Source organism: Pithys albifrons, chromosome 3 (genome assembly GCF_047495875.1).
Source record: "Pithys albifrons albifrons isolate INPA30051 chromosome 3, PitAlb_v1, whole genome shotgun sequence".
Classification (NCBI taxonomy): domain Eukaryota; kingdom Metazoa; phylum Chordata; class Aves; order Passeriformes; family Thamnophilidae; genus Pithys; species Pithys albifrons.
Window position 1 is genome coordinate 32,689,423 of NC_092460.1, and position 23,856 is coordinate 32,713,278.

The window sequence follows — 23,856 nt, forward strand, 5'->3', positions numbered from 1 at the left end:
CCCACCAGCCTGGGCAAGCCAAGACAGCTGTTCCCTTTGCTTGTTCACTTTCAGCTGTATGTCAAGATGCTGCCTCTGTATTTGGTACTCATTTGCCCACTCATTTGGCAGGCACAGAGAGCTGAACAGCCCCAAGGTCTGCAGTTGGTTAAGTGCAATCACTTGGTGTTCAGGTAGTGGTTGTGTGGGCCAGCAGCTCTCTGGAAAAAGGAGCTGACCTTCTACAAACCCTCTTGGACACAGGAAGGGAAAGGGCCTTCAGAAATGCTGGGGGGACCACCTTTGAAAGATTTACTTTGCAGTCTCTCCCATCAGCCTTGGAACTACCTAAAATAATGCAGGAGCCTTGATTTCCACGGCTTTTGATTTCCATCATGTAACAAGGACTGGGAAATGACATTTTTTGGCACATTGTCAGTATGATTCTTAACCCCAGAATGCTTCCATACAGATGTTTGTCTTGCTTTCTCTAAAGCAAAGCCAAAGCAGTGGTATGGGATGCTTGGAACAAGATGCCTAGGAAGACAGATTTGGGGTTTCCCAGCCAGCTCCACTTTGGCTGACAGCAGCAGGAACTTCCCAGCCCTGGAAGGGCCTTCTTGTCATGGCCTGTTCTCTGCAAACATGTTTGAGAAGCAGGATGGGGGCCCCCACCTGCCTCTCTGAGATGCCTGTATCAAACAGCAAACCCTGCCAATTCACACTGCAGTCTGTCTGGGCTCTTGCTCAGGGCTAAACACCTTTTGCCAAGTTGCTTTACTGCAGTCTCAAGCCTTTGCTCCCCAGAATACCAGCTCAGAGTTCACTTAACCAAAGAAAATTTCTTGCTTTGAATTTTCCCCTGGGGTTGTTCACCTTTTATTTCCAAATTTTTGTGTTCCTCCTTCGCTGCTATTTCTTTGGAAATAAATAAATGCGTAATTTTTCCTTACCCTCCCCAACTATTTCAGGCACAGGCTGTGGTTCTCTGGTGGTGGCCCCAGCCTCGCTGTACTGTGTGTGCTATTGGTCTGTGTAAGGTATTAGCCAATGTTCTTCTGTTTTCCAAGAGATGCATATTATGTTTGCTGACATCAGCAGGGCAGGGTACCCTTCTCCTGCCAGGCTGCCTCTGGCTGCTCACTGGGCTCTGTGACCTCCCTGCACAGTGAGTACCACAAGGCCTGTAGCTGGGCTTTTGTGGCAGGAGGGACCCTGGATTTTCACTGCTAATTTTAACAAGGCTTGTGGAAAACCTGGCTGTGCTTTCCTCCAAGACTCCTCTCCACAGAGAGCTGGGCACCTGAACAGCCTCCCTGCAGCACCTTTGCCCTGTCACCAGCAGAATTCTGGTGGGCAGCACTCACCCCCAACAGCCAGCCCAGAACTTCCCCTCAGAAGTTATTTATTCACTGCCACTGGCTTTATTAAAGGTATTGAGGTCTCAGTTCTTGGTACTTTCTGGTTGTTTTCTTCCAGTTTTCTGTCACTGTGACACCGGGGGCACCTTCAGGGATCATTCACACAGCATGTGTCTCTCTGATTAATGTTCCTCTTGGCATGAAAACTTCATGCTAAAAGTGGGTTTGTGACTCAGATGTGCAGTAACATTCGAAGTTCTCTGCTGATCACTCAGAGTCAAGTCCACTTTTAAATCTTCCCCTGCTAACTGTGCAGAACAAGTGCAATATCCATTTCCCCAACTCCTGTTCCAGCACTAGACTGAACCAGTTCTTGCACTCACTGTTAATCTGCAGTGCTTGCCTCTCCCATCATAATTTAATTCTTTTACCTGAACCCTGATTTAATGCATCCTTTGTTCCCTGTATTTGTCCAGTTTCTTAATGTGCTGATCAGGCTTAGGGCTTGTTTATTATACCCACCTGAAATATTACATATGATTATAAAGATGAATAAAGATCAATATTCTCATTGATTTGCCCCAGGTCATCACGTACATCAGTGAGAAAAAAAATCATGCATCCTACCTTGTTTGCTTCATTCAGCAGTACAGTTCAACTCATGAAACAGTGATGCAACAATGCTCCAGTAGGAACTCTGAAATTCACCTGAAATGCTGCTCTTGTTTCACGTTTTACCTGTAAAAATCTGTGTAGCAACACTGGATGAAGACACAGCAGGGTTCCTAACTACACTAGGTACACCTGTGGGACATTCCATTTTTCTCTGTATCTCTAAAGTAACAAAAAGTTGGTAACAGTTCCTATTACCTGGAATCAAGGACAAGGATGTTCCAGGTAATGCAGACAGTTTTTGCGGTCACATTATCTCATGTGGTTGCCTCAAGCTTAAAATTAATCCATGTCTCCTTGTAACACACTTGCAGTCAGGAACCACAGTCAGACACTTAACTAGTTACTGTTTTGCTTTTCAAAAGTATAGAAGAACCAAATTTATGAAGGTCTTGATACCTTCATTAAAGAAACAGACCACCAGACCCTGTACAAGGAATCTCCTTTGGTCACAGCCAAGTATCTTTATGTCCTTGGTATCAGAGAAAGTTTTCATAACTTCTGAAAGAATATTTTTTTAGGGAATAAAACATACCTGAAGGTAACGTTGCAATATGGCCCATCCCTGCGGAATGATGCACAAAACCCCAACCTGTTCTGTCTGTGTCCCAGCCTTTAGCTCATTCTACCCATGACTTTAATCTACACACATCAACCCCATGGCCTGCATCAGGTTTCCAAAGGGAACAGTGGCACTAGGACAACATAAAAGCTACACTTTCTAATGATGATGGCCAAATCTAGGCTGTTCACTTCCTTAGAGATGATTTACCATCTGTTTGAAGTCTTTCCATGGAGCATTGGAGCAAATATTCATAGTGTGCACCACTTACCAAAGACAAGTAACCTCCTTGTCTCACTCCTCAGTATTTTATTTCCATACACTCACTCTATTTGAACACTTAATTTCTATTCCTAGCCCTGGCTGTAGAGAAAATAAAGACCCAAGAAAGCTTAAGTGCCTTTTCAGAGCACTGCCAGATACCCTATTGATGAACTATCTCCAGACAGGAAACAAATCTGCTTCACAAAGTACTCTTTGAACTAAGAAAAAACACAGTTAAGCATGAATATATGAAGGTTTTTCCTTTACTGCAGGGGTGTCACAAAACCAGAGCCCAGAGATCAGTCAGGAACCTGGATCACTGACTGTTGCAAGGATTAAAGGTGTAACAGCTACCCAAAATCTACCAAGGGCGGGACCTTAATCCAGATACACTTTTTGCCCAGTCACAGAAACATGTATTAAAAAGCAAAACACTAAAGGAACAAATACCATAGCCATCTATGTCGGAAACAAGAACTGGCATCTAAATGCAACAGCAAGGAGCAGTAAAAGAAAAAACCCAACCTTACGAAAGGATCTCATTTATCTATGAGTAAATTTAAAGCATTTCTTCTAGACATGGATTAAATAAACTTGGATTCAGGATTTTCTTAGCAGCCAATCTCCCTTTGAGAGAAATGAGGCAGTAAAAGGCTCATCTAGCATTTGGTGTCCACTTTACATGAGGGCATACACCTCAGCTTGAGAAGAAAGGGTTTCAGGTTAACAACACCAGCTGGAGCAGCGTTGCTGCAGCTTTCAAGTGTTCTTCATGGCGCGGTGTAGAAGTCCTACCAGTCCTGATTCACTGCAACACTTAGAGAAGATGATTTCAAAACACACTCAAGCAGTAATTCACCAGCTTCTTATTTCCACTAAAGAAGTGTCAGAATTCAACACTAGGCAGAGTGAAGGATTCTGGCAGAGGCTTGTAATGTGGGAAGTCACCTCAAGAATTTTTCTGTCCTGCACTATAAATTGTGGAGACAATACTGGTCATCACAGCAGAAGCAAAGGAGAAGTAGTAAAACAACAGATTTGGTAATTAATACAGTTATGCTACTGATAATTAGCTCAATAGTTACCTAACAATAAAGAGAATACTTGCAACAGAGTCACCTGCTGTTCCTCAAGTCCTGAAACTTAATTACTACAGGGTTATGGTTTGGACCTCCTGCACAGAAGCCACAAACCTCTGACTGGAAATGGATTGTATTGGTTTCATCTAAGCAGCAGTTGTGTTACTGCAGTTCTCTCTCATGAAAGAAGATGGAGGGAGCAAAACTGGACCCATTTTTCAGGGAGAATGATGCTCATCCTGGAGTGCTATTCCAAAGCTTTGCCTACCACCCACCATTATTCCAGCAAACAGCTTGACACTACTCCATGCACTTGAATTCCAGCTTCACAGAGCAGTTACTACACACAGCTCAAGCAGTAAGGCCTTGCACAAACAGTCCCACTCTTCAAAGTTTGCTGCCAATGCCCCAGAGAGAAGCCACAGGGAACTCCATACACACACACATTTTTATTTTAATAAATAGAGTTTTAAAGGCTCAGGCTTTTTATTTTAAATCACATATACAGAACAGAAATGCCTGACCAAGTAACATGAATTAAACTACTAACCTTGGGAAGGAATACATGCCCTCTGTAACACTGAAGACCTCAACTGAAAAGGGATTTGCCAGCATAGTAATTTACTTCACAGATCAGACAACTTGAAAGATGTGGCCAAAGCAAAGAAAGTGACCCTAAATGGGTCACTTGTCTTTACAGCATCACAACAGTGTAAGGAAAGCCAAGAGCCCAAATGCCTCCACTTCCTAGTGCCACTTCTGGATGAATATGTATGTCTTCACATCCTTTGAGCAATACACTCTAACCACAAGCAGAGAGGCAAAGCACAGCAGGTATGCAAAATTATTCCATTGAAGAACAGATATTGGATGACACAGTAATGTTATATTTCAAGATTTTAAATTAGCAGATGCTTTTGCATCTCCTTCAGTATGGCAGTGGAACAGATCCCACCTTCTCTCACAGAGGATTAGTCCAAAAACTTCCTGTTGGCATTAGCACCAAAGAGAGCCACTCTGATTTCTGGCATCATCTGTGGAGAAACAGCACATCAGTTCTATGCACTGGGCAACACAATTGCTCTGTGTTCTTCCTGCAGGCACTGTGGGATAGCCCGGCTGGGCTTCAAAATTAACAAGTCAGTTCATTTGAGCTTTCTGAAGTCTTTATCTGATCACACACTGCCTGCTACTCTCCAGTCCGAAAGGACTGCCTGTACTGCAGCATAAGCCAGAGATGCCAGAGGCAGGTTTTTTGGCAATAGGTCTCAGCCAAAGTTTCTAGTCTCAAGCTGGCTTCAGTAATTCAAGTTAGCCTCAGCATTTCAGCATCTTGGCTGAAGTGTAGTCATACCAAGTCTTTCAGTATCACAATTTATAGTTTTATGCTCAAGCTTAATTCAAAAAGGGGTCATTCTGGGGAAAGCCAAGTTTGTTGCAGACAAGCACAAACAGTAGGTAATTTGGTTCTTTCTATTAAAAAATAACTTTGTCCACCTCAGTTGTTAGAGAAACTCACCTGCTGAGCTACAAGGTCCAGTCGACTTTCCAGGGTATTGGAAACCTTAATTTTACCATCACTGTTGTAGATTTCAACACCTCCAGCACTGAAAAGGGACAAAAAAAGTGAAAATCTGAAATCCAAAGGTCAGAGTCAGAATGTGGCAGAGATACCATCTTAAATTAGCATTTACAGGCAAGCCAGATATGTAGATAAGATTTTTATTCCTAAAAAACCAAACTTTTTGATCATGTCTTAATAGGAATCAGCACAAAATGATCCAGTGAAGCAGCAGTGCAAAGCATTTTTGGAGTTAGCAGAGCCCACAGTGATGTGCAAGGGTCCTCATTACATGATCTAAATCTAAGTGGAGCTACGAAATTTGTCACTTCAGAACACCTTCAGACTCTGTTACTAAGAGAGCTCTCAGATTTTGGAAAGGGAGGAGGAGTACTCAGTTGGTCCATACATAAAGATCGCTATCAGAATTCACAGTTTTGTGCCATGCTCTTTAGGGCCTTGCAGACAGAAGAGACACAAACCCCATCAAGTGATTATCATGCAGTGTAAGAAAAGCCAAGAGCCCAAATGCCTTATGACTCAATTAGCTTCATCTTGAGATAGAAAGCATGGACATCCACATTCTCTCTCTTTAGAAGACCAATGGTTAAGTTTCTACATACAGTTATTCTTTGCTTCAGTACTGTGTGAATCAGGCTGCAGTTGCACAAAACTTTTACTGACATTTTTTACTCAGACAGTGCTTGTCTGGAGAAAACTGCAGAGTCTGTGCCTGATTAACACAAAGAAGTGCCAAATTCCACAAGAACAGTAGCAGACACTGTGAGGATATTCCATACTTAATTTTTGAGTGTTCTAGTACAAACTGTGGCTTGAAAAGTTACACTATGTTAGTGGTCTGTATGACATACTCCCATTTTCCTTACATATCTTCTGGCAGGAAGTTGTCTTGGTCAATGTGAACATCCACATCTCTTTTTATGGCATTTTTGTAGATGGGAATGCTCTTCTGTACAGCACTCTAGGATACAAGATAAATCTCCAGTTAGCACTGACAAATTCTATTGCACTTGGGTTTGACCACTCAGTGATTTGCACTAATAAAATGGATTGAGATCTCTCTTGTTTTTTAATTAAGGAAATGCACTTCAGTTTGGCTTTTGAGCCAAACCCAATTACTAATCTTGATACTGTAGCAATGTATAAAGTTTCCAAGGTAATATCCAAGCAAGCAAATGATCCCAACTTTGGAAGCACACTTGTTCTCTTGCATTGTATCTACAACAGCAGTGCAACAAGCAAAGCTGGTTTTCATGTCACACAGAAGGGTAGATCTGAGCAGCAAATATTTGCAGTCAGGTCTTGGTCTTTGTGAGCAGGATACTGTCAAACTACTCCAGGTGTCTTACCTTAACCATTGGGAGATCGGGCTTCCTGCACCGAACAATTAATCTGGGTTCAAGCAGCTGGTAGAATCCCTGCATGGAACAACCATTTCAGTATCATACAGTCAACACTTTATAGTCTTAGAATTATTTAACCCCAAGAACAGAAAGAAGATGATCGATTGGAAACACAAAACCTGTCAATATCAGCCTCTTTTGTTTAGTTCTTTGCTCCCAAGTTCACCTCATGCAGACACTCTGGAAGAAGAGCACCAATATCTGGGAAGGAAAGAGCCCAACTATTGATGATCTGTTTGGAACTCAAGTGCAATGAAGCACGGAATCACAGGATTGTGTTGCCCAGTTAAAGTCCATGTTATACACAAGGATCATTGCTGTCTAAGCAGACTGAGCATGCAGCCAAGCTCTTGAAGACATGCAGTAGTTTCAGATGGCTCTTCTAATAATCCCTGTCTTACAGTTCCTCTGGTAATACCTGAGACTAGAATAGAATAAGTTCAGTTACAGCTCAAAGGGACCTACAATGATCATCTAGTCCAACTGTGAGTACAAATCTCTCACTGGGTCAAATATAACAAGCCAAGACAAACATGCCCAGTTTGCAAGAGCAGGACAGGTTTGTCTGAGGTACAGCAATGCCAGACCTGAGTGTGGCAAGGAAACACTGCACTGCAGGCACAAGCTGGCAGGAGACACTGTAGAGAAAACCCTGCCATGCAGCTGCAACAGGAGAGCTCGTGGGTGACTCCTGGGAGTTCACAGCAACAGGACCAACCCGTACCAGGAGGCGACACCAGAGCTCGCAGGGCTCACCTGGCCAACGTGTGCTGGATTTTTGGCAGCTGATTTCTGGGGCTTGAGGATGTTTTTCTGGGTAAGCAAAGCTTTGTTTTCTGCTTTGTATGCCTGTCCCAGGCATATGCCACACTACACTAAATTTGTCAAAGCCAGGGTTTATTAAGTCTCAGATGCCCAAGGGATTTTAGAAGTGGGTAACTACTGAGTTCTGGGTTTGGATAAACAGCCTTTGCCAAAGGTGCATTTGATCCAACTGATTACTACAGAAGCTTAATGTGTGCATCCTAAAATGTGCACATCTGCAATTATTCTTATAATGGAACTGCCGCTTGGAATAGTAGGTGCTACCTCAAAATAAGCTGCAACCTTTCCTGTTCAGAATCCAAGACTGAAATAAACTGATGTTTAAAAATCAAAGATCACACAGCAACCTTTGATCTAGACTCCAATACAACTGTAACTTTCAATGGGTTATTTCTCACAAAAGAAACTTAAGGGTGATGGGGCAGCAATGATCTATTTTTTACAAATTAAGTATTTACCTGTAGAACTAGTCCATCCAGCAGTGTCTGGTACCTGGCAGTATCCTTCACCACCTTGGCAAGTCTCTGCTTGGCCTCATTCAGCAAATCCTACATTCAGAAGAAATCAGATCAGCAGAGCCCATCTGTTTGGCATTTGGTTTCATGCCTCCCAACTTTCTGTACTTCCATTATAGCTATCACACCCTGCCAACACGTAAATGTACACTCCAGCTGGTGTTCATCCAAGCTAGACCTTCATCTCTGTGCATGGCACACTACCCATTCCAAACACTTCCCTTCTTCCTGCCCTGATCTGAACTCATTAGAACCTGACAATAATTCCTCTTTCATGAAAAAGAGACAGCTGAGTAGTAAAAGGATAGTACCTACAATATTAATTCAGACAAACTAAATACCTTGTAAATAATTGTTTCATGTAAACTAATAGAGTAGTCCAAAACCAAATTTACATTTTTATGGTTGAGCAAAGAAATCTAATCTATCTTTCTATCAAATAATATTCAGGTTAGGTATTTTTAATTGTAAGTAAATGCAAGTCAAAATTTAAAAATGAGAGCTTATTTTTAATTTGATGAAGCTGGTCTTGATTATCTTTATTTGGCAAATCAGTATTGGATGGGATTGAGTCTTTAAGAAATTTCAGCTCCTAGAACTGAACCACCACGATTACTTCAGATAAAGAAGCTGTATGGTCTAAGCCTTTCTGTACTGCCCTGCCCCATGGCACATAGAACAGTGCAGATAACACAGTCAGTACGAGGATATAAGACTATCACAACTTAATGTCATGGTGAAACTGAGTTACACTGTCCTCCCTAGAGCAACACAGCATTTCTGGAACTGCCCATCTCACTTCATGAAAGAAGCCAAAGATCTGATAAGGGAAGAAAGAGTGAGCACCATGTGAGTTTAAATGTCCTAGAATGAGGAAGAGTGTTTAGAATTACTCAGAAGCATGAGGTTGAGTCAGCAGATAAATGAGGAAGAGATTACCCAGCAGAGACTATCACAATAGAGTTAGCTCTTTAGGCATCCACCTTCCTCCTCTCTGAATACAATCTAAAGTCTGAAACTCGGTTTAGAGAGTCAATAAACTGGTAATTTTCTTCTGCTGACTCCCCTTTCTCATGGTGGCATCAACTTGAACATTATCCTTTATCCATTATCTTTCAATTTCGACTTTCACAGGTCTCAGCTTTTCCAACAGCTCAACAGCCCCACCTAGCAGAGCATGGAACAGCCAAACTGTCTCTAAGCCAGGGGCGTGACAGAACAGAAAACCTGAACGCTGCACAACGAGCAGAGTGAGGACACACTACACGTGGTGTGACACAAACACAGTAAGCCCAAGCGCAGCCTGCTCTGATAGATGATCACTCGCCCCACATGTCAGGACACAGACTGGTCACCTACTAGAACAAGAAGCAAAGCTTTACATGTAATATGGGCCACTGAAGGAGAAAGAAAAGCCCAGATAACAGTGTTTTAAGCCTCCTTGCTTACACGCCTTTAACACAGAAAATGTGGCTTCGGGCAAACAGAACCTCAAAGTACCAACCATGCAAGAGAGAGTTCCTGCTCTTCAAAGAAACAGCCTATTGTGCAAATGACAAATACAACAGTGCCTGCAATGTTCCTGTGAACAGGAACAACCATATTTCCCTAAAGGGGCAGCCAACAGAAATGGAAAAAATATGGTAAAGCAGATTAGCAAACCTGGACTAAATCCTCTGTGCTTTTTCAGAGCAGCTTAAAAAGACACTTTCATGTGTTGAAACAAATACCATTCACTCACAAAGCATAATTTTCTTTAGAGAATGGTTACATTTCCTAACACAGGGTAGAAACAGAGCCTCTGCCTATTTACTACAGAGATACTCACTGCAATAAGGTCATCCCTTGCCTTGAGGACCTTCAGTCTTGCTTGATTCATCAGGTTGGACATCTGACTGCAAGTTGCATGACAAACTTGAATCAATCCATCAGACTTTGACAGCAGAACTGTTAACATTTAACTGTACACTTTAGATTTAAAGATAACAACACTGCAACATTTAATAATGAAGCCTCTTCACCCATTTGAATCTGTTTCTGAACTAGCACAAATGATTAAAATGCAGAACCCTGTCCTTCAGTAAAGACCCACCCAAACCAAACCTGACATGATCATTTGCCCCAGGGTAACAGACCAGGGTAGAGTTCTTGAAATGAACTACTTGAAGAAATATGAAGGATCCTTTCAGCACACTTACTATAAGTTATACTATTGTAGCTCAGCTTTGACAATTTCTGCCCAGGGAAAAAACCCTAGAAACTCAGAATTAAATATATCATCTGCAATTTGCCTGTTTGCCAGGCAAAAGAATATTGTATAAAATTAGCAATAAAATGAGAGCTCACGTTTTGAAGTCATCCATCTGACATCAACAACTTACATTTTCTTTTGCTGTTCTATCTGTTTCTCCTTCTTTTCATAATACTCCATGATTTTCAGCCTCTGTGTCTGAACAAGGCGACCCTTCTCAATGTTGAATTCTTCTTCTGCCTATAGTAAAAATTAAATAACTGAAGTGGAAATTGATTCCATGGGCTGAAAGAAACAGAACCAAAATGTAACAGCCATGCTTTCAGAGCCCATTCACAGACAATACAGGATGATACAATCTATGGTTCCATACAAAAAGAAACACTTCAAGCAGTACTCAAATAAGAGTGAATATGGGAGATGTTCTCCTGAACTAGAACTAAAGATACAGCTTATTTTATTAATTGACTGAGGCATGTTTCCTTGCATTATGTGTTCCTTAGGCCCAAATCACCAATTCATGTATTATATACTGTTACACAACACTCATTTTATCTGAGCTTCAGCTCTGATTAGTTTTTATAGGATTGGTCTCTTTTCTGGCTACAAAAGACTCTACCTAAATCAAGCTATGCAAAACTCAGTGTGCACAAACTTAATGACTTTCAGTAATTCTTACACAGGGACAGTGACAGTCTAGCTGTTCCTATTGTGCAAAGCCTGGCCAGGCAGCACATGAGAACACAGGAAAACTTCCCTAGTTATTTACACTGAAAATCCAACCTCACTTAACTTCTGTTTGCAGATCCTCAGGATACCTGCCCTGGTACTGATTCAGTATTTGTGTAGCTCTAAATATTTAAGGGAGATTAAATGCAATGCACATGCTGAGTCCAATACCAACAAGGTATTTCTGCAGTGGTATCATGCAGACAGTCAGGGCTGTGAGGCACCATTAATCCTTCTGTAGCAAACATGGATACTCTGTCACCAGGTTAATATTAAACTCGGCCTCTTGTGGCTTAACCCAAGTGAAGAACTCTGTAAGTAATTCAACACATGCCTTAAATGAATTGATGGGTTAATTCCCCAGGATCTCACTAATCATTTCTAGAATTAAGACAGCACTTGGCTGCACAGTTTTATCTAAAGTTATGAACTTGCTTACAAACAAACTCTTGCCAATACAACCAGTTTAACTTTTTCATCTTTTACCATTTTGGAACATGTGCGAGTTCTTGTGCAATATTATGACAAACCTCAGCAGAAATAATAATTATGAGGAGAACTCCTTCAATCCTCAGGGGTATCAAGTTACGCACGGGAGGTGGGGAAAGTGTTTCACTGAATCCAATCCAGTCACATTGTCACTCAGCTCTCCTGACTGCTTAAAAAACAGGAGTGAACTTCCATATGAATAAATTTATATCTGACAACCACTAAGAAAACTTACATGAAAGAACAGCTCCAACTTGTTTCCTTTTGTCAAAAGCTCAGAAATGTTAACTTTATTTGGTACATAATTTTTTGCTATATAATAACTAAACATTGAATCAGCTGTAGCTCAGAAAGGCGTTCCAGGCCTGCCCTGACTGCAGCCATCATATCAAAACAGGATGATGGGGGCAGTTTTCCTTTTGCACTTACTGACAGTGAACTTCCATTTTTACCTTTGCATCTATTTCTTCAGCCTTTTCATTGGCTTCCTGCTCAATGAAAGCCATCATATGCTTGATCTGTAACAAGAGAGAGGAAAGAAAATATTTTGTGTGGAAAGGACTTTGACTAGAGGAAGCAGGTACATAAATTCTTCATTTGTACAGCAGGCCCCTCCATATCCACTCACTAATCCATATAATGTCAGGTTTGCAGAGAAAATTAAATTCAGCATACAGGCCAAAGACTCAGTTCATTTTAGCATAGATTACAAGAAAATTATTTTCCCCAATAATGCTGTTTCACTGGCTATCATTAGAAGAATGTACTTCAGATATGCAACTATACAAAAAAACCCAACTCAACCAACCCAAAAGTAAATTTGTGTAAAGGTGAGGCTGGGTATTTTCATTCTTCTAAGGAAACCAACTTTTCCCCCTCTGGAATCAGCATAAAAAAAAGTAATTAAATAATCCTCACACAGCAAAGTTAGTCTGGTTGTTGTGACTTTTACATGAAACAGAGAAGATTAACACAGATGGCACCTGAATGAACCTGGGCCTCCCACACTCAGTGACCAGCAAAGCAAAGCAAAGGGCGACTGCCCACTCTGGTCAGACCTGTGCAACCAGAAGTTTCTGTAAACACCCAAGAAATCTTTCCAGAAAAGAATCTAATAAATTCTGTAAAGATCTACAAGCTCAATAAAAAATGCTGCCACACAGTTCAACTGAAAATGACCTTACAAAGTAGTTGCATGTCAGTTTGGGGAGGTGGGGAAGGAGACTGAGAGAGCAGTGCCAGTTGACCCAGACCACATCAAGTGTATCACATGCTGCCAGTATAATCTACTTGAAGAACCTTTCTGAAGCCACCTCAAAGCACTATAAAGCACAGGGCCAGCAGCTTAAAGACAAGGAAAGCATTTACACTGAGTTCTGCTTATCTGTCACATGCCTTTCTGTGACCACACCTGAGTTTAGGTACCCATTTGGGGCAGACCACAAGGACTCATGACCAACCAAACTCCAACTGGGAAGGGATACAACCATTTCCAAGGACAGATGGAGCGGACCACAAAAACCTACTGGCTTTTGCCTGCACTTAGTGACAAGACACATTTTGTAGACAATCCAGTCTGAATAAACTCACACAAAAGACTCCACTTCAAGAATCTCATGTCAAAAGTCAGTCTTTTAGAGATTAGAAAGATGCAAAGTTGAACACTGAGCCAACGTGCAGAACAGCACTGTGCCCACAGAGAGGAGAAAACAGAAGTGAACTGACAAGTGGAAGATTTTAAACATGTGCAGTGGAAGAAGTGAACAGTAATTTCTACATCCTCAAATCAAATCAGCAATTTTTCTTTCATTCTAGTTTGCAACACTTCCCAGTGTATCCCTACCAGTTTTCTACCCTGCACTTCAGAAAGGATAAGAGAGGCATGTAAAATAAGGAAATTATTTTGCTTAATAGCCAATTGTTGAAGGAGACCAAGAACTTTTGTATAACAGGAGCAACCCTTACATCACTGAGTCACTTCTTCCAGCGCGGTCTGGTTTCTGAACTTTGGAAAAGTACTTCTAACAATTCTGGGTGTTCAAGAAACATCCTCTGCACAAAGAAAAGGAATGAGATGGAAGGAAGCTAATAAAGAACCTCCTTCCCCTTGTCTGGTAAGGCTGAACAGTGTCACTTCCTTCAAATGCTGCTGTACTGAAATCTCTTTTTGCTTTTTATAGAAAAGAGGCCCACAGTGAGTTTTTCACATCTATAAATAGGACTAGTTTTAATAACACTAACAAAGAAAGTATTTTGAAATGAGAGATTAATTCTGAAGTAGTATTTCCTATGGAAAGGAAGAGAGGGTTTTCCCACCAGTAGCAGTGTGATTATCCTTTCCATGGGAAGTTCTTAGATGTTAGACTGGCTGGATTTAGCAGTGACTGGATGGAACAATCTATTAAACATGTTTGACAGAATAAACCAAACAAGTCTATCAATGGGAAAAATTCTTAATTAGAGATTATTTTCAAAGTGAAAATTACTGAAAGTGCCATGGTAAGTAGCTAAGAGGACCAGTTGGCAAATTCATGCCAGATTTATGCACATTCAGCACTGCCACACCAGCACTTAACAGGATCATCCAAGGCTCAGCAGGGTAGTGCACTAACAGGAAAGTTGCTGGTGGGAAGTGCTATTGGAATTTTATGTGTAGTACATTAGCAGAGCCTGAACTATGAAGTTCAGGTCCATTCTGGCTGAGCAAGACCACCCTAATGCCAGCTTTAGTTTTATTTTCATGGAAGAGGCAGGAAAAAACAAATAAGCTTCATGGATAAAATGCCATGTTACAATTCCCCTTTTGAAGCAAGGCAACCTACTGATTTTACTTTCAATGTGATGCTTTCTTGCCAAGAGAGTATGTTTACTGAATGAGAAAGTGAGACATGAAGTACTTATGATGCAAAGGACAAAAGGAACTTGCCTGATCTGCCCATCACCTGTAGGAAACTCCACAGGCCAGTGCTGACTGGATCTGTGCAGCCTTTAACACGGCATTCTGTTTCCAACCCAGCGGAAAGCAGCTTTTTTAGGCAGGAACAGTGTTTACTGTCAACAGGGACAGGCTGTCCTGCCCCGGAGGAGGTGTCTGCAGCCACACTGACTGCAGGGCTGGAAGTTTCCACTGCGAGCCTATTCCTGCTTAGGCACAGAATCATAAAATGGATTGGGTTGGAAAAGACCTCCAAGATCATCAAGTCCAACTCCAGTCTGTTTACCAGATCATGGCACTCAGTGCCACGGCCAAGCTCACCTTAAAAACCTCCAGGGATGGGGAATCCACCACCTCTCTGGGCAGCCCATTCCAATGCCTGATTACTCTCTCTGGAAAGAATTTTTTTCTGATCAACTTAAATTTCCCCTGGCAGAGCTTGAGCCTGTGGCCCCTTGTCCTATTGCTGAGTGCCTGGGAGAAGAGACCAACCCCCACCTGGCTAGAACTTCCCTTCAGGTAGTTCTAGACAGTGATGAGGTCACCTCTGAGCCTCCTCTTCTCCAGGCTAAACACCCCCAGCTCCCTCAGTCTCTCCCCATAGGACTTGTGCTCCAGTCCCTTCACCAGGCATTCAAGAGCACTGAACATCCCACCAAAGGCTGAGGCACAGCTAAGAGCCTGTACTGCAGCTGTAAATAAAAAGGGGTCGGAAGGTCCTTAGAAGAATCACAGAATCAAGTTTGGAAGAGCCCTTTAGGATCACTCAGTCCAACCATCCACCCAGCACTACTCCTGTTACTCCTAAACCACCATCCACATTGCCCAGGGCCAGATCCAGACGCCTCCTCAGCACCCGCAGGAATGGCGACTCCACCACCTCCCTGGGCAACCTATTCCAATATCTGACCAGCCCAGCAGTGAAAAAACTTTTCTAGTATGGAATTTGAATTTCCCCTGTCTCACTTAAGGCCATTTCCTCTGATCCTCTCACTGTAGGCTCGGCAGGAGAGACCGGCCCACACCTCCAAACATCTACTGCAGCATCTGAAGCGACAGTCCTTGCGTCGGGCTGTGTATTTATGTGCCTCGAATGGAGTTAAGCCCGGCAGAGCCCACATAGCCCGCACCTCCTCACAACATGGCACCAAACGCCACCAAAACGCTTCGAGGAAGTTCCCCAGCGATCCCGACAAGGGGAAAATTCAGTTTGTTCAGAGACTTCTCCTTCCCGGCCAGGCCCTTTCCCCTTCACCAAGCCTCCTTCCCCAGGGGGGGAACAACCTTTCCCCTTCACCAACCCTCCTTTCCCAGGGGAGGAACAACACGAACAACCCAAACCCGCCCCAGCCGCCGCCGGGCCCGGGGCCGTCCCTGCCGCGCCCGGCACCGGGCCGGGCCTGCGGCCCTACCTGCTTCTGCACGTCGGCATCGCTGAGCGCCATGGCGGCGGTGGCAGTGACAGTGGTGGCGGTGACAGTGGCGGCGGTGACAGTGGTGACAACGGCGGTGACGGTGACAGTGGTAGTGGCGGTGTCCGGTCCCAGCGACGCTCCCGCTGCCGTCGGTGCCGCGGCCGGAATCAGATCCGGGTCGGCTCAGTCCGGCACAAGCCCCGCCCACCTCTCCCGCGGGCCAATAGCAGCCCGAGCGCCGTGTGACGTCACAGGGTACAGGGCGGGGCCCGCGGGCGGCGCTCCCGGGCTGGGACAGACCCGAGACAGAGACGGGACGGAGTAGGAAAGCTGAGCCACAGGACCTGGGGGTGGAAGGGACCTCTGGGGATCTTACAGGCCAAGGCAGGGGCACCGGGACGCGTCCAGGTGTGTCTGGGATGGCTCCAGACAGGGAGACTGCACGCCCTCCCTGGGCAGGCTGTGCCAGGGCTTTGCCGCCCTCGGTTCTTCCTAACGTTGAGCTCGGAGTTTTTTGTTTTAGTTTGTGGCCATTGTGCTTCGTCCTGTCGCTGGGCACCACTAAAAAGCGCCTGGCACCGGCCTCTCGGCACCTGCCTTTGGGATGTTGACGTGCATTGATGCGATTCCCTCGCAGCCTGCTGTTCTCCAAACTAAACATGCACAGCTCCCTCAGTCTCCTCCTAAGAGAGATGCTCCAGACCATCTTCATCCTCGTGGCCTCCATTGGACCCTCTCCAGTGTCTCCTTGTCTCTCTTGTACTGACTGAGGAGTCCAGACCTGGACACAGTGAAGTTTGGGGGTCCTGAGAAAAAAGCAGAGGGATGCAGGGAAGGGTTGGGCAAGGGGAGGGGAAGGCACTCAGCAATAGGACAAGGGGGCACGGGCTCAAGCTCTGCCAGGGGAAATTTAAGATGGAGATCAGAAGAAAACTCTTTCCAGAGACAGTAATCAGGCATTGGAATGGGCTGCCCAGAGGGGGTGGATTCCCCATCCCTGGAGGTTTTTAAGGTGAGCTTGGCCGTGGCACTGAGTGCCATGATCTGGTAAAGGGACTGGAGTTGGACCAAGGGTTGGACTTGATGATCTCAGAGGTCTTTTCCAACTCAGTCGATTCTATGATTCTATGAAGGACAGCCTTGGGGCAGGGATGGAGGTCAGTGGCTGCACAGGGGAAGCCTTGTGTGGGCCCCTCACTGTGGCTGTGCTGTGATCAACACCTGTGGCACCAGCATTTTATTGCAGAAAACACGATGGGGATTCCGGGCATTATTTATTTATTTACTGGTTGTTTATTTATTATTACCTTCTGTGATGTGGTAGTCCTTCAGAAGTTCTGTTACTGCTGCCATTCTTTGTGGTGAAATTTAAGGCAATCTTCCTGACCTATGTTTGTTTACTCCAGTTCACAGGAAGCTTCTGTTTCCATTCTAAAGGTACATTTAGTGGAAAAAATAGAACCATTCCCTACTCATCGGTATCAGACACGACATTTGCCACATTCATGCTTGTTCCTGATCTATTTCCTTAATTTGTACTGGGAAAAAATGCTTATTACAAAGCTATGTATGTAACTTGGATGTTTGGGGTTTTTTTTCCATATTGCAATTGTAATGCAGAGAAATCAACTTGTATTTTGGGCTCCTGAGAGTGGTTTCTTTGGAGCACCATCTAAATAATATTATCATATATCTGAACGATGCTCAGATTCAGTTTGTTCCCCCATGACCCTCCAGCCTGAAGGGCTCTGACAGCCCAACCCACACCTGCAGACACATGGCCTGGGGGGGTCAGGGCCGCAGAATCTGCACTGCCAAGTGCTCCTTTAGCTGCAAAAACCTGGAGGGGTTGGACAGGAATCCACTCCATCCATCCATCCATCCATCCATCCATCCATCCATCCATCCATCCATCCATCCCCCTTTTCCAAACCTTGTTGTAAGAGTCTAAAAAACTACCGATCCCAGATATGGGGGTAAAAACTGGAATCATTTATTGAAATGCAACACGCAATTTAAAAGTATCAGGGCCAGGATATGTTAAGAAAGAGGATGGATTATGGTAACATAAATTAACTAGAGGATTATACAAGTTTTGGCTAAGTTGCACCATTAGTTAATATTTTCTATAACAGGAATTTACTTGGGGGGAAGAAAACAAAGGGTTTCAGCATGAATTGATAACATTCATCTTAAAATCCATCTCTGTCTTGGAGCCAGAGACAACTAATCAGCATGGCTGACCATCAACAGGCCTTGTGGTCCTTAGTGATGGGAGTTTGTCTCAGCCTCTGGTGACCATGGCTTATTTCTTGTCAGTTCTTTTTCTGCTTATTGCTGAATTTGGATTCCTACACCTTGTGGTCCTGGTGTTGCCTATTCCAGTGAAAATAGACACTCAAAAACAGTTAATGGAGAAAGATATGTAGGTTACTTTTATTAGAAGCTTCTAAGGCACACACGGGAAAAGTTCTGCACACACGTGGCCAGGAATGTTACAATTTTATAACTTCTCTAGTAATTTACATATGAGATATCGATAGCCAACCATGATCTTCATTTCCCTCTGTGCCCCACCCACAGGGGTCCTCAGAACTGCTCCTTGGAGATCTTCCAGGATCTCTAGGCCTTCTTCTTGTGTTTTATCTTCTCCCTACCTACGGGTGGCTTCTCACAAACACCATGGCCTTGGCAGGGCGGGAGAAAGCTCACGGTTTGTGAGAAGGAGCTTCATAGTGTTAGAAACAGAATTAGGGTTTTGCTGAAGCTAAAAGAATTGTAACAGAATAGTTAAACGGTAATTAGTTTCCAGCAGTTTTTCCCACTTTTGGAGAGGGTGGGAGGTCTTGGACAGGCAGGCAAACCTGGCCAGATTGGAAGTCCCCAATTCCCAGGCAATAGGAAGAGGGGGCAGGGACCTTTCAGCTGAGAAAGGGTATAAAAAGTTCTGTTTCCTTTTATTCTGGGTATGTCTCTCGGGCCAGAGAGAGACACACCCAATTCTGCCAAATCTGTTAGATAAAAGTTTAGTTTTGCTTTGATGACTTTGTCCCTTCTAAATTTTATTGGTAAATGTGAGCATTTCTCACAATAGTAACTCAGTTTAGGATGTGAGCAATTGTAATGGTTTGACCCATAGCTTCCTCAGTAACCATTATCTAAGGAAGTTACAAGTATTCCACACGTGTCTTCCATGTAGCAGGGGAGGAGTGGTTTAGTCTCTCTCTCCTTCTCTTGGCTGGGGAGCTGGTGGGAGGTATTGGAGTCTGATCCCTCCGGTTGTTGGTGGTTCTCCTGTCCTGGGTGAGATTGTTTCATGCTTTTTCCCTTCCTTGAAGTTTTTAATTGTGTTTGTCTGATTCATTTGGGTTTTTTTGTTTGGTTTTGTCTCTTCTCAATTTCCTGATTGATCAGTCCCCTTTTCCCTTTCCCCTGGGGGTGGGATCCTACATACTGTGTATACAGTGTGGTTGTGAATGTTAGAAAATATAATTTCTTCTTTTTATTCTGTGCAGTTTCTTTTGAGTTAGTTTCTTTTCAGTTTTTCTTCCCTTTGCTGGGGAAGCTTTTGAGAGGGGGGGAAGGGGAGCCAGTCCAGGGTTGGTAAAAACTAGGCCAAACCTGCGACATCATAGGATCCCATCCCCAGGGGAAAGGAAAAAAAGAAAAAAGAACTGATCAACCAAAAATTGAAAAGAGACAAAACCAAACCAAAAAACGCAAATGAATCAAAAAAACACAATTAAAGACTTCAAAGAAAAGGAACAAGCATGAAACAATCTCACCCAAGACAGGAAAACCACCAACAACCGGAGAGAGCAACCTAGAAGAATCTATACAACTTCCACGATTCTGAAAATCTACAAAAACACGCCAAAAATCCTTCAGCATCACTGGAACTCCAAACACGTGTGCCCGCCCCCCCCCCCAGGCAGTCACGTGACGGGGGCGGGGCGCGAGCCGTGACGCGCGGCACGCGCCGCGACGTGCCCCGCGCGCTGCTCTCACACCCCCCTCCCCGGCCCCCCCCCGCCCCCTCCATCATGGCGGCGGCGGCGGCAAATTAGGGCAGAGCCCGCGCAGAGGCGCCCGCCTGCCCGCCTGCCCTCCCGCCCCGTCCCCGCGCATCGCCGGGAGCGGCGGCCGCTCCTCCGCCGCCTCCTCCTGCTCCTCCTCCTGCTCCTCCTCCTGCTCCTCGCGGCGCCCGCAGGTGAGGGACGGACGGGGGAACGAGCCGGCGGCCGGGCGGGCTGGCTGTTCATTATTTATTTATTCCTGTGCCTCTGTGTCTGTGTGTGTATCTGCTTGGGGGCGGGGGGAACGGGCACCGGCGCCCCCGCTCCGGGAGGGGATGGGGCGGGGGGGGGCGAGCCGGGCGCGCGCACGGACGGGCCCGTCCCCGCGGGGGCGCGCGCCGGGCGCGGGGGCGCCCCCTGGCGGCCAGAGCCGCTCCCGCCCCCGCCGGGGACGCGCCCGAGGGACGCGCGTTCCCCCCTCCGCCCGCGGCACCGCCGGGGCACCCCCGGGACACCGCCGGGGCACCTCCAGGCCACCCCCAGGGTACCGCCGGGACACCCCCGGGCCCCCTCCGGCAGCTCCCGGCGCCGGCGGCGCACAGAGCCGGCGGGCTGCGAGTGCCGCTTGGCCCCGGAGGTGACTCATCGCGGCGCCGAACCCGCCCGCCCGGGTATAAATATCTCATTCATCGCCGTAGTAACTGCGGGGCTCACGCTGCGCTCCCGCCGGCGGCGCCTCCTCCTCGAAGGCTCCGGCGCTGCTGAAAACTTGCAGCGAGTTTTTGTTGGATTCTCAAATCCAAATAGGCACGTTAAGGCAGAGAAGTGAATGGGAGGTTGTTAGTAGAAGCTGAGTTTGTCGTGGTTCAGTGTTGTGGTGAGGTGGTTTGAAGCTGGAAAGGATCGAGGACTTTTGCAGTGGGCAACTCACAATTTTTGTTTCTCGTCCTAGAAATCACACCATTTGCTTAGAACGCTCGCTAAGTATATTTCCAATTAAGGTCGACTACAGCCACTGCCCAGATAAACGACTATAGTATTTTCCAGTATTTCTATCCATTAAGTGCCACCAGAGAATCAGTAGTAGATGCAATATTGATTCATTTCCAGTAAGAGCTAACATGTTTGAACTTACTAGTTCTCAATTTATTAAAATCAATCTCTTAGTCATGCTCTCATATACTGTTGGAAAAGTACTCTGAAGAATTTTTATCTCCCAAGTCGATCACGATCGGGTGCTTTGGGTAGTCCTGCCTGTTATATGAAGTGTTTTCAGAGACAAACTGCTGCAAGTTAAACTAGTCCACACATGCAAGTCTCATCAGAAATCTCTACCTGAGCCTTCTGGTAAGGTTGCAGAGCTCTTGAATATTTTCCATCTTGTTGATTTGGGGTGTGGTTCTGTAGACCTGCAGCTCCTTGAATTTTGGATAAAGAGCACCTTGTAAACCTGAGGCTGTTGATGCAGCTGAACTGAGAGACTGTTGCAGAGACTGGTGTGAGGAGGATGACCCAAACCATGAACATACTGGTGCCAAGCTGCCCTAAAATGGTTTGAACTGTGGTGCTGCTGTTCTGTTGCCTGTATAAATGTGCCTGTCTGTGCTGGGTGAACAAACACTTGCTGTCTGAGGCCATGAGTGCTCTGACATGATTCTGCAGCACGGGAATGTTCTGCTGGAGCTGACTGGGGTGATTGGGTTTGCAGCTGGTAAGGACGGCCTGGTGACCCGGCCCTTAGGTGGGAAACGCATCCAACTCCGTCCAGACTGACTCTGTTTTCCAGTGGAAGTGAAGGGCGGTGGTGCTGCTGTTTCTAAAAAGAAGGCAGCCTGTGACAGCGCTGCTGTTTCTGAAATACAGAGTGACATTAATCACCTAGTATTCCGTTTATAAACACACAGCAAAATACTCTGTAAGGCCTCAGCTGTCGATGCAAAAGGCAATTCTCAGGCCTGCAGCAGCTGAACGGGTGCATGATAGGTCTTGGTGGCTGCTGCTGTTCTTATGTGGCATTTTGGGGTTTGAATGATGCACAGTGAAATCTGGATGCACAGTAGGATGTTGGAGATAGGGACTGGCACACAGCACAGTTATCACTGGGGGATTATATTCGCTGTATTCATTGGTAGGCTTGCTTTGCCTGTTGTCCAATGTATAACTCTTCTGTGGATTAGGACGTGACAGATTGCATGAAGAAATGTCAGTCTGGCTGGAACTCCTGTTCTCAGGTCGGCTGAGCAGCTCAGCCCACATGAGACGAGTGACAGCAGGGCTGGAGGAGTAGCAAGCTAAGGAAGCTTCAACAGGTACAGCCTTCTGTTTCCCGAAGGCTGCAGGAACTGAGAAAGGTGAATTTTTTTGTAGGGAATAGCGGGTAATAATTTTGATTTTTGTAGCTTTTTAGCGACAGTGAACCTGTTAAACCAACAAATAACCCTCTGGCTCTTGCTCTGAGACTTAAGGAGTCTGTACAACACCCTGTTTCCTCTGCTCCATTGCATCTCCCATAGAAGCTTATTCTCTTGAACAGTTTCTGGACTTGCTTCTATTTTGCTCCTTTAGTGGAAAGCTCTCCTTCCTCTGATCTGGTCTCTCAAGCTGCGTGTCCTTTTTCAATCCCACTCATTCCTGAAGAGTGGCCTTTTCTGAGATATTTACAGTATCTGAGTCAATATTTCCATATTTCTTTTTGTAAGCAAAACCAGTAATTCACATTTTGAAGTGAGTAATTTGCTTGCTGTGCTGTGGGCTTTCCTCAAAGGAAGGCCAGTGATTCTGAAATACATTTCTACTCATGCCATTCTTTTATGTGAAGCTGGAGATTTCTTCCATTCAAGTTCTTAAGTCTCCCTTCTCATCTCAGTATAAAACTACATCTCAGATTATATTGACCAAAGTGATTATTTTTTTCATCCAAAGCTTTTTTTCATAATTCTTTTTCCATTTAGATATGCTATGGTCAGATTCTCTCTCTGTTTTTTTTCCCTCCTCCCCTAAGAGGTGCTGAGTAAGCTGAACTTTTTGTGAGTTAGGCCTCCCTGTTGCACATGGATCCCTGTGCTGTTGTGGAATCTCCTGCTTGTTTTGATCAACTTTTTTTCTTCCATTTTTTCTGCTGATGTGGAATTACATATTCAAAAGTAATCTTTATTGTATATCCAGACTTGTTCTTTGATCCAAAGCATAGTTTCTGGATGTCTCTGGACCATCTGTCAGGCTCATTCTTTGAGGAGAGATCAGTTCAGGTTGTCTGTGTAGGCACTGCAAGCGTGTTGATTCCAAGGTTGAATCTCTGCGGAACAGACCAGAACTGAAATGTGCTGGGGAGCTTTTGCTTCTGGGGGAATGGCATCTTTCACACCTGGTGACCCTTCCCCTGTACTCAGCGTTGGGGAGGCCACACCTTGAGTGTTGTGTTCAGTTCTGGGCCCCTCAGTTCAGGAAAGAGATTGAGGTGCTGGAGCAGGTCCAGAGAAGAGCAACAAGGCTGGAGAAGGGACTGGAGCACAAGTGCTGTGGGGAGAGGCTGAGGGAGCTGGGGGTGTTTAGTCTGGAGAAGAGGAGGCTCAGAGGTGACCTCAGCACTGTCTAGAACTACCTGAAGGGAAGTTCCAGCCAGGTGGGGGCTGGTCTCTTCTCCCAGGCACTCAGCAATAGGACAAGAGGGCACGGGCTCAAGCTCTGCCAGGGGACATTTAAGCTGGAGATCAGAAAAAACTCTTTCCAGAGAGTAATCAGGCATTGGAATGGGCTGCCCAGAGAGGTGGTGGATTCAC

At 45.0% G+C, this 23,856-nt stretch overlaps 2 protein-coding genes across 2 annotated transcripts in view; one reads left to right on the top strand and one right to left on the bottom strand.

The window, feature by feature from the left end:
* Positions 1 to 4,347: 4,347 nt before the first annotated feature.
* On the bottom strand, positions 4,348 to 16,252 carry ATP6V1E1 (ATPase H+ transporting V1 subunit E1). Its single transcript, XM_071549776.1, has 9 exons — positions 16,059 to 16,252; positions 12,164 to 12,229; positions 10,624 to 10,733; positions 10,071 to 10,137; positions 8,186 to 8,275; positions 6,849 to 6,917; positions 6,366 to 6,460; positions 5,437 to 5,524; positions 4,348 to 4,951 (listed from the first exon to the last, which is right to left on the bottom strand). Exons 1-9 carry the CDS (start codon positions 16,089 to 16,091, stop codon positions 4,889 to 4,891), a joined length of 681 nt encoding a protein of 226 aa, XP_071405877.1. The 5' UTR covers positions 16,092 to 16,252; the 3' UTR covers positions 4,348 to 4,888.
* Positions 16,253 to 20,093: 3,841 nt separating this feature from the next.
* BCL2L13 (BCL2 like 13) overlaps positions 20,094 to 23,856 on the top strand; it is a 42,295-nt gene continuing 38,532 nt past the window's right edge. Inside the window, exon 1 of the mRNA XM_071551267.1 lies at positions 20,094 to 20,271. The gene's annotated coding sequence lies outside the window, so the exon portion shown is untranslated. The remainder of the gene's footprint in view (positions 20,272 to 23,856) is intronic.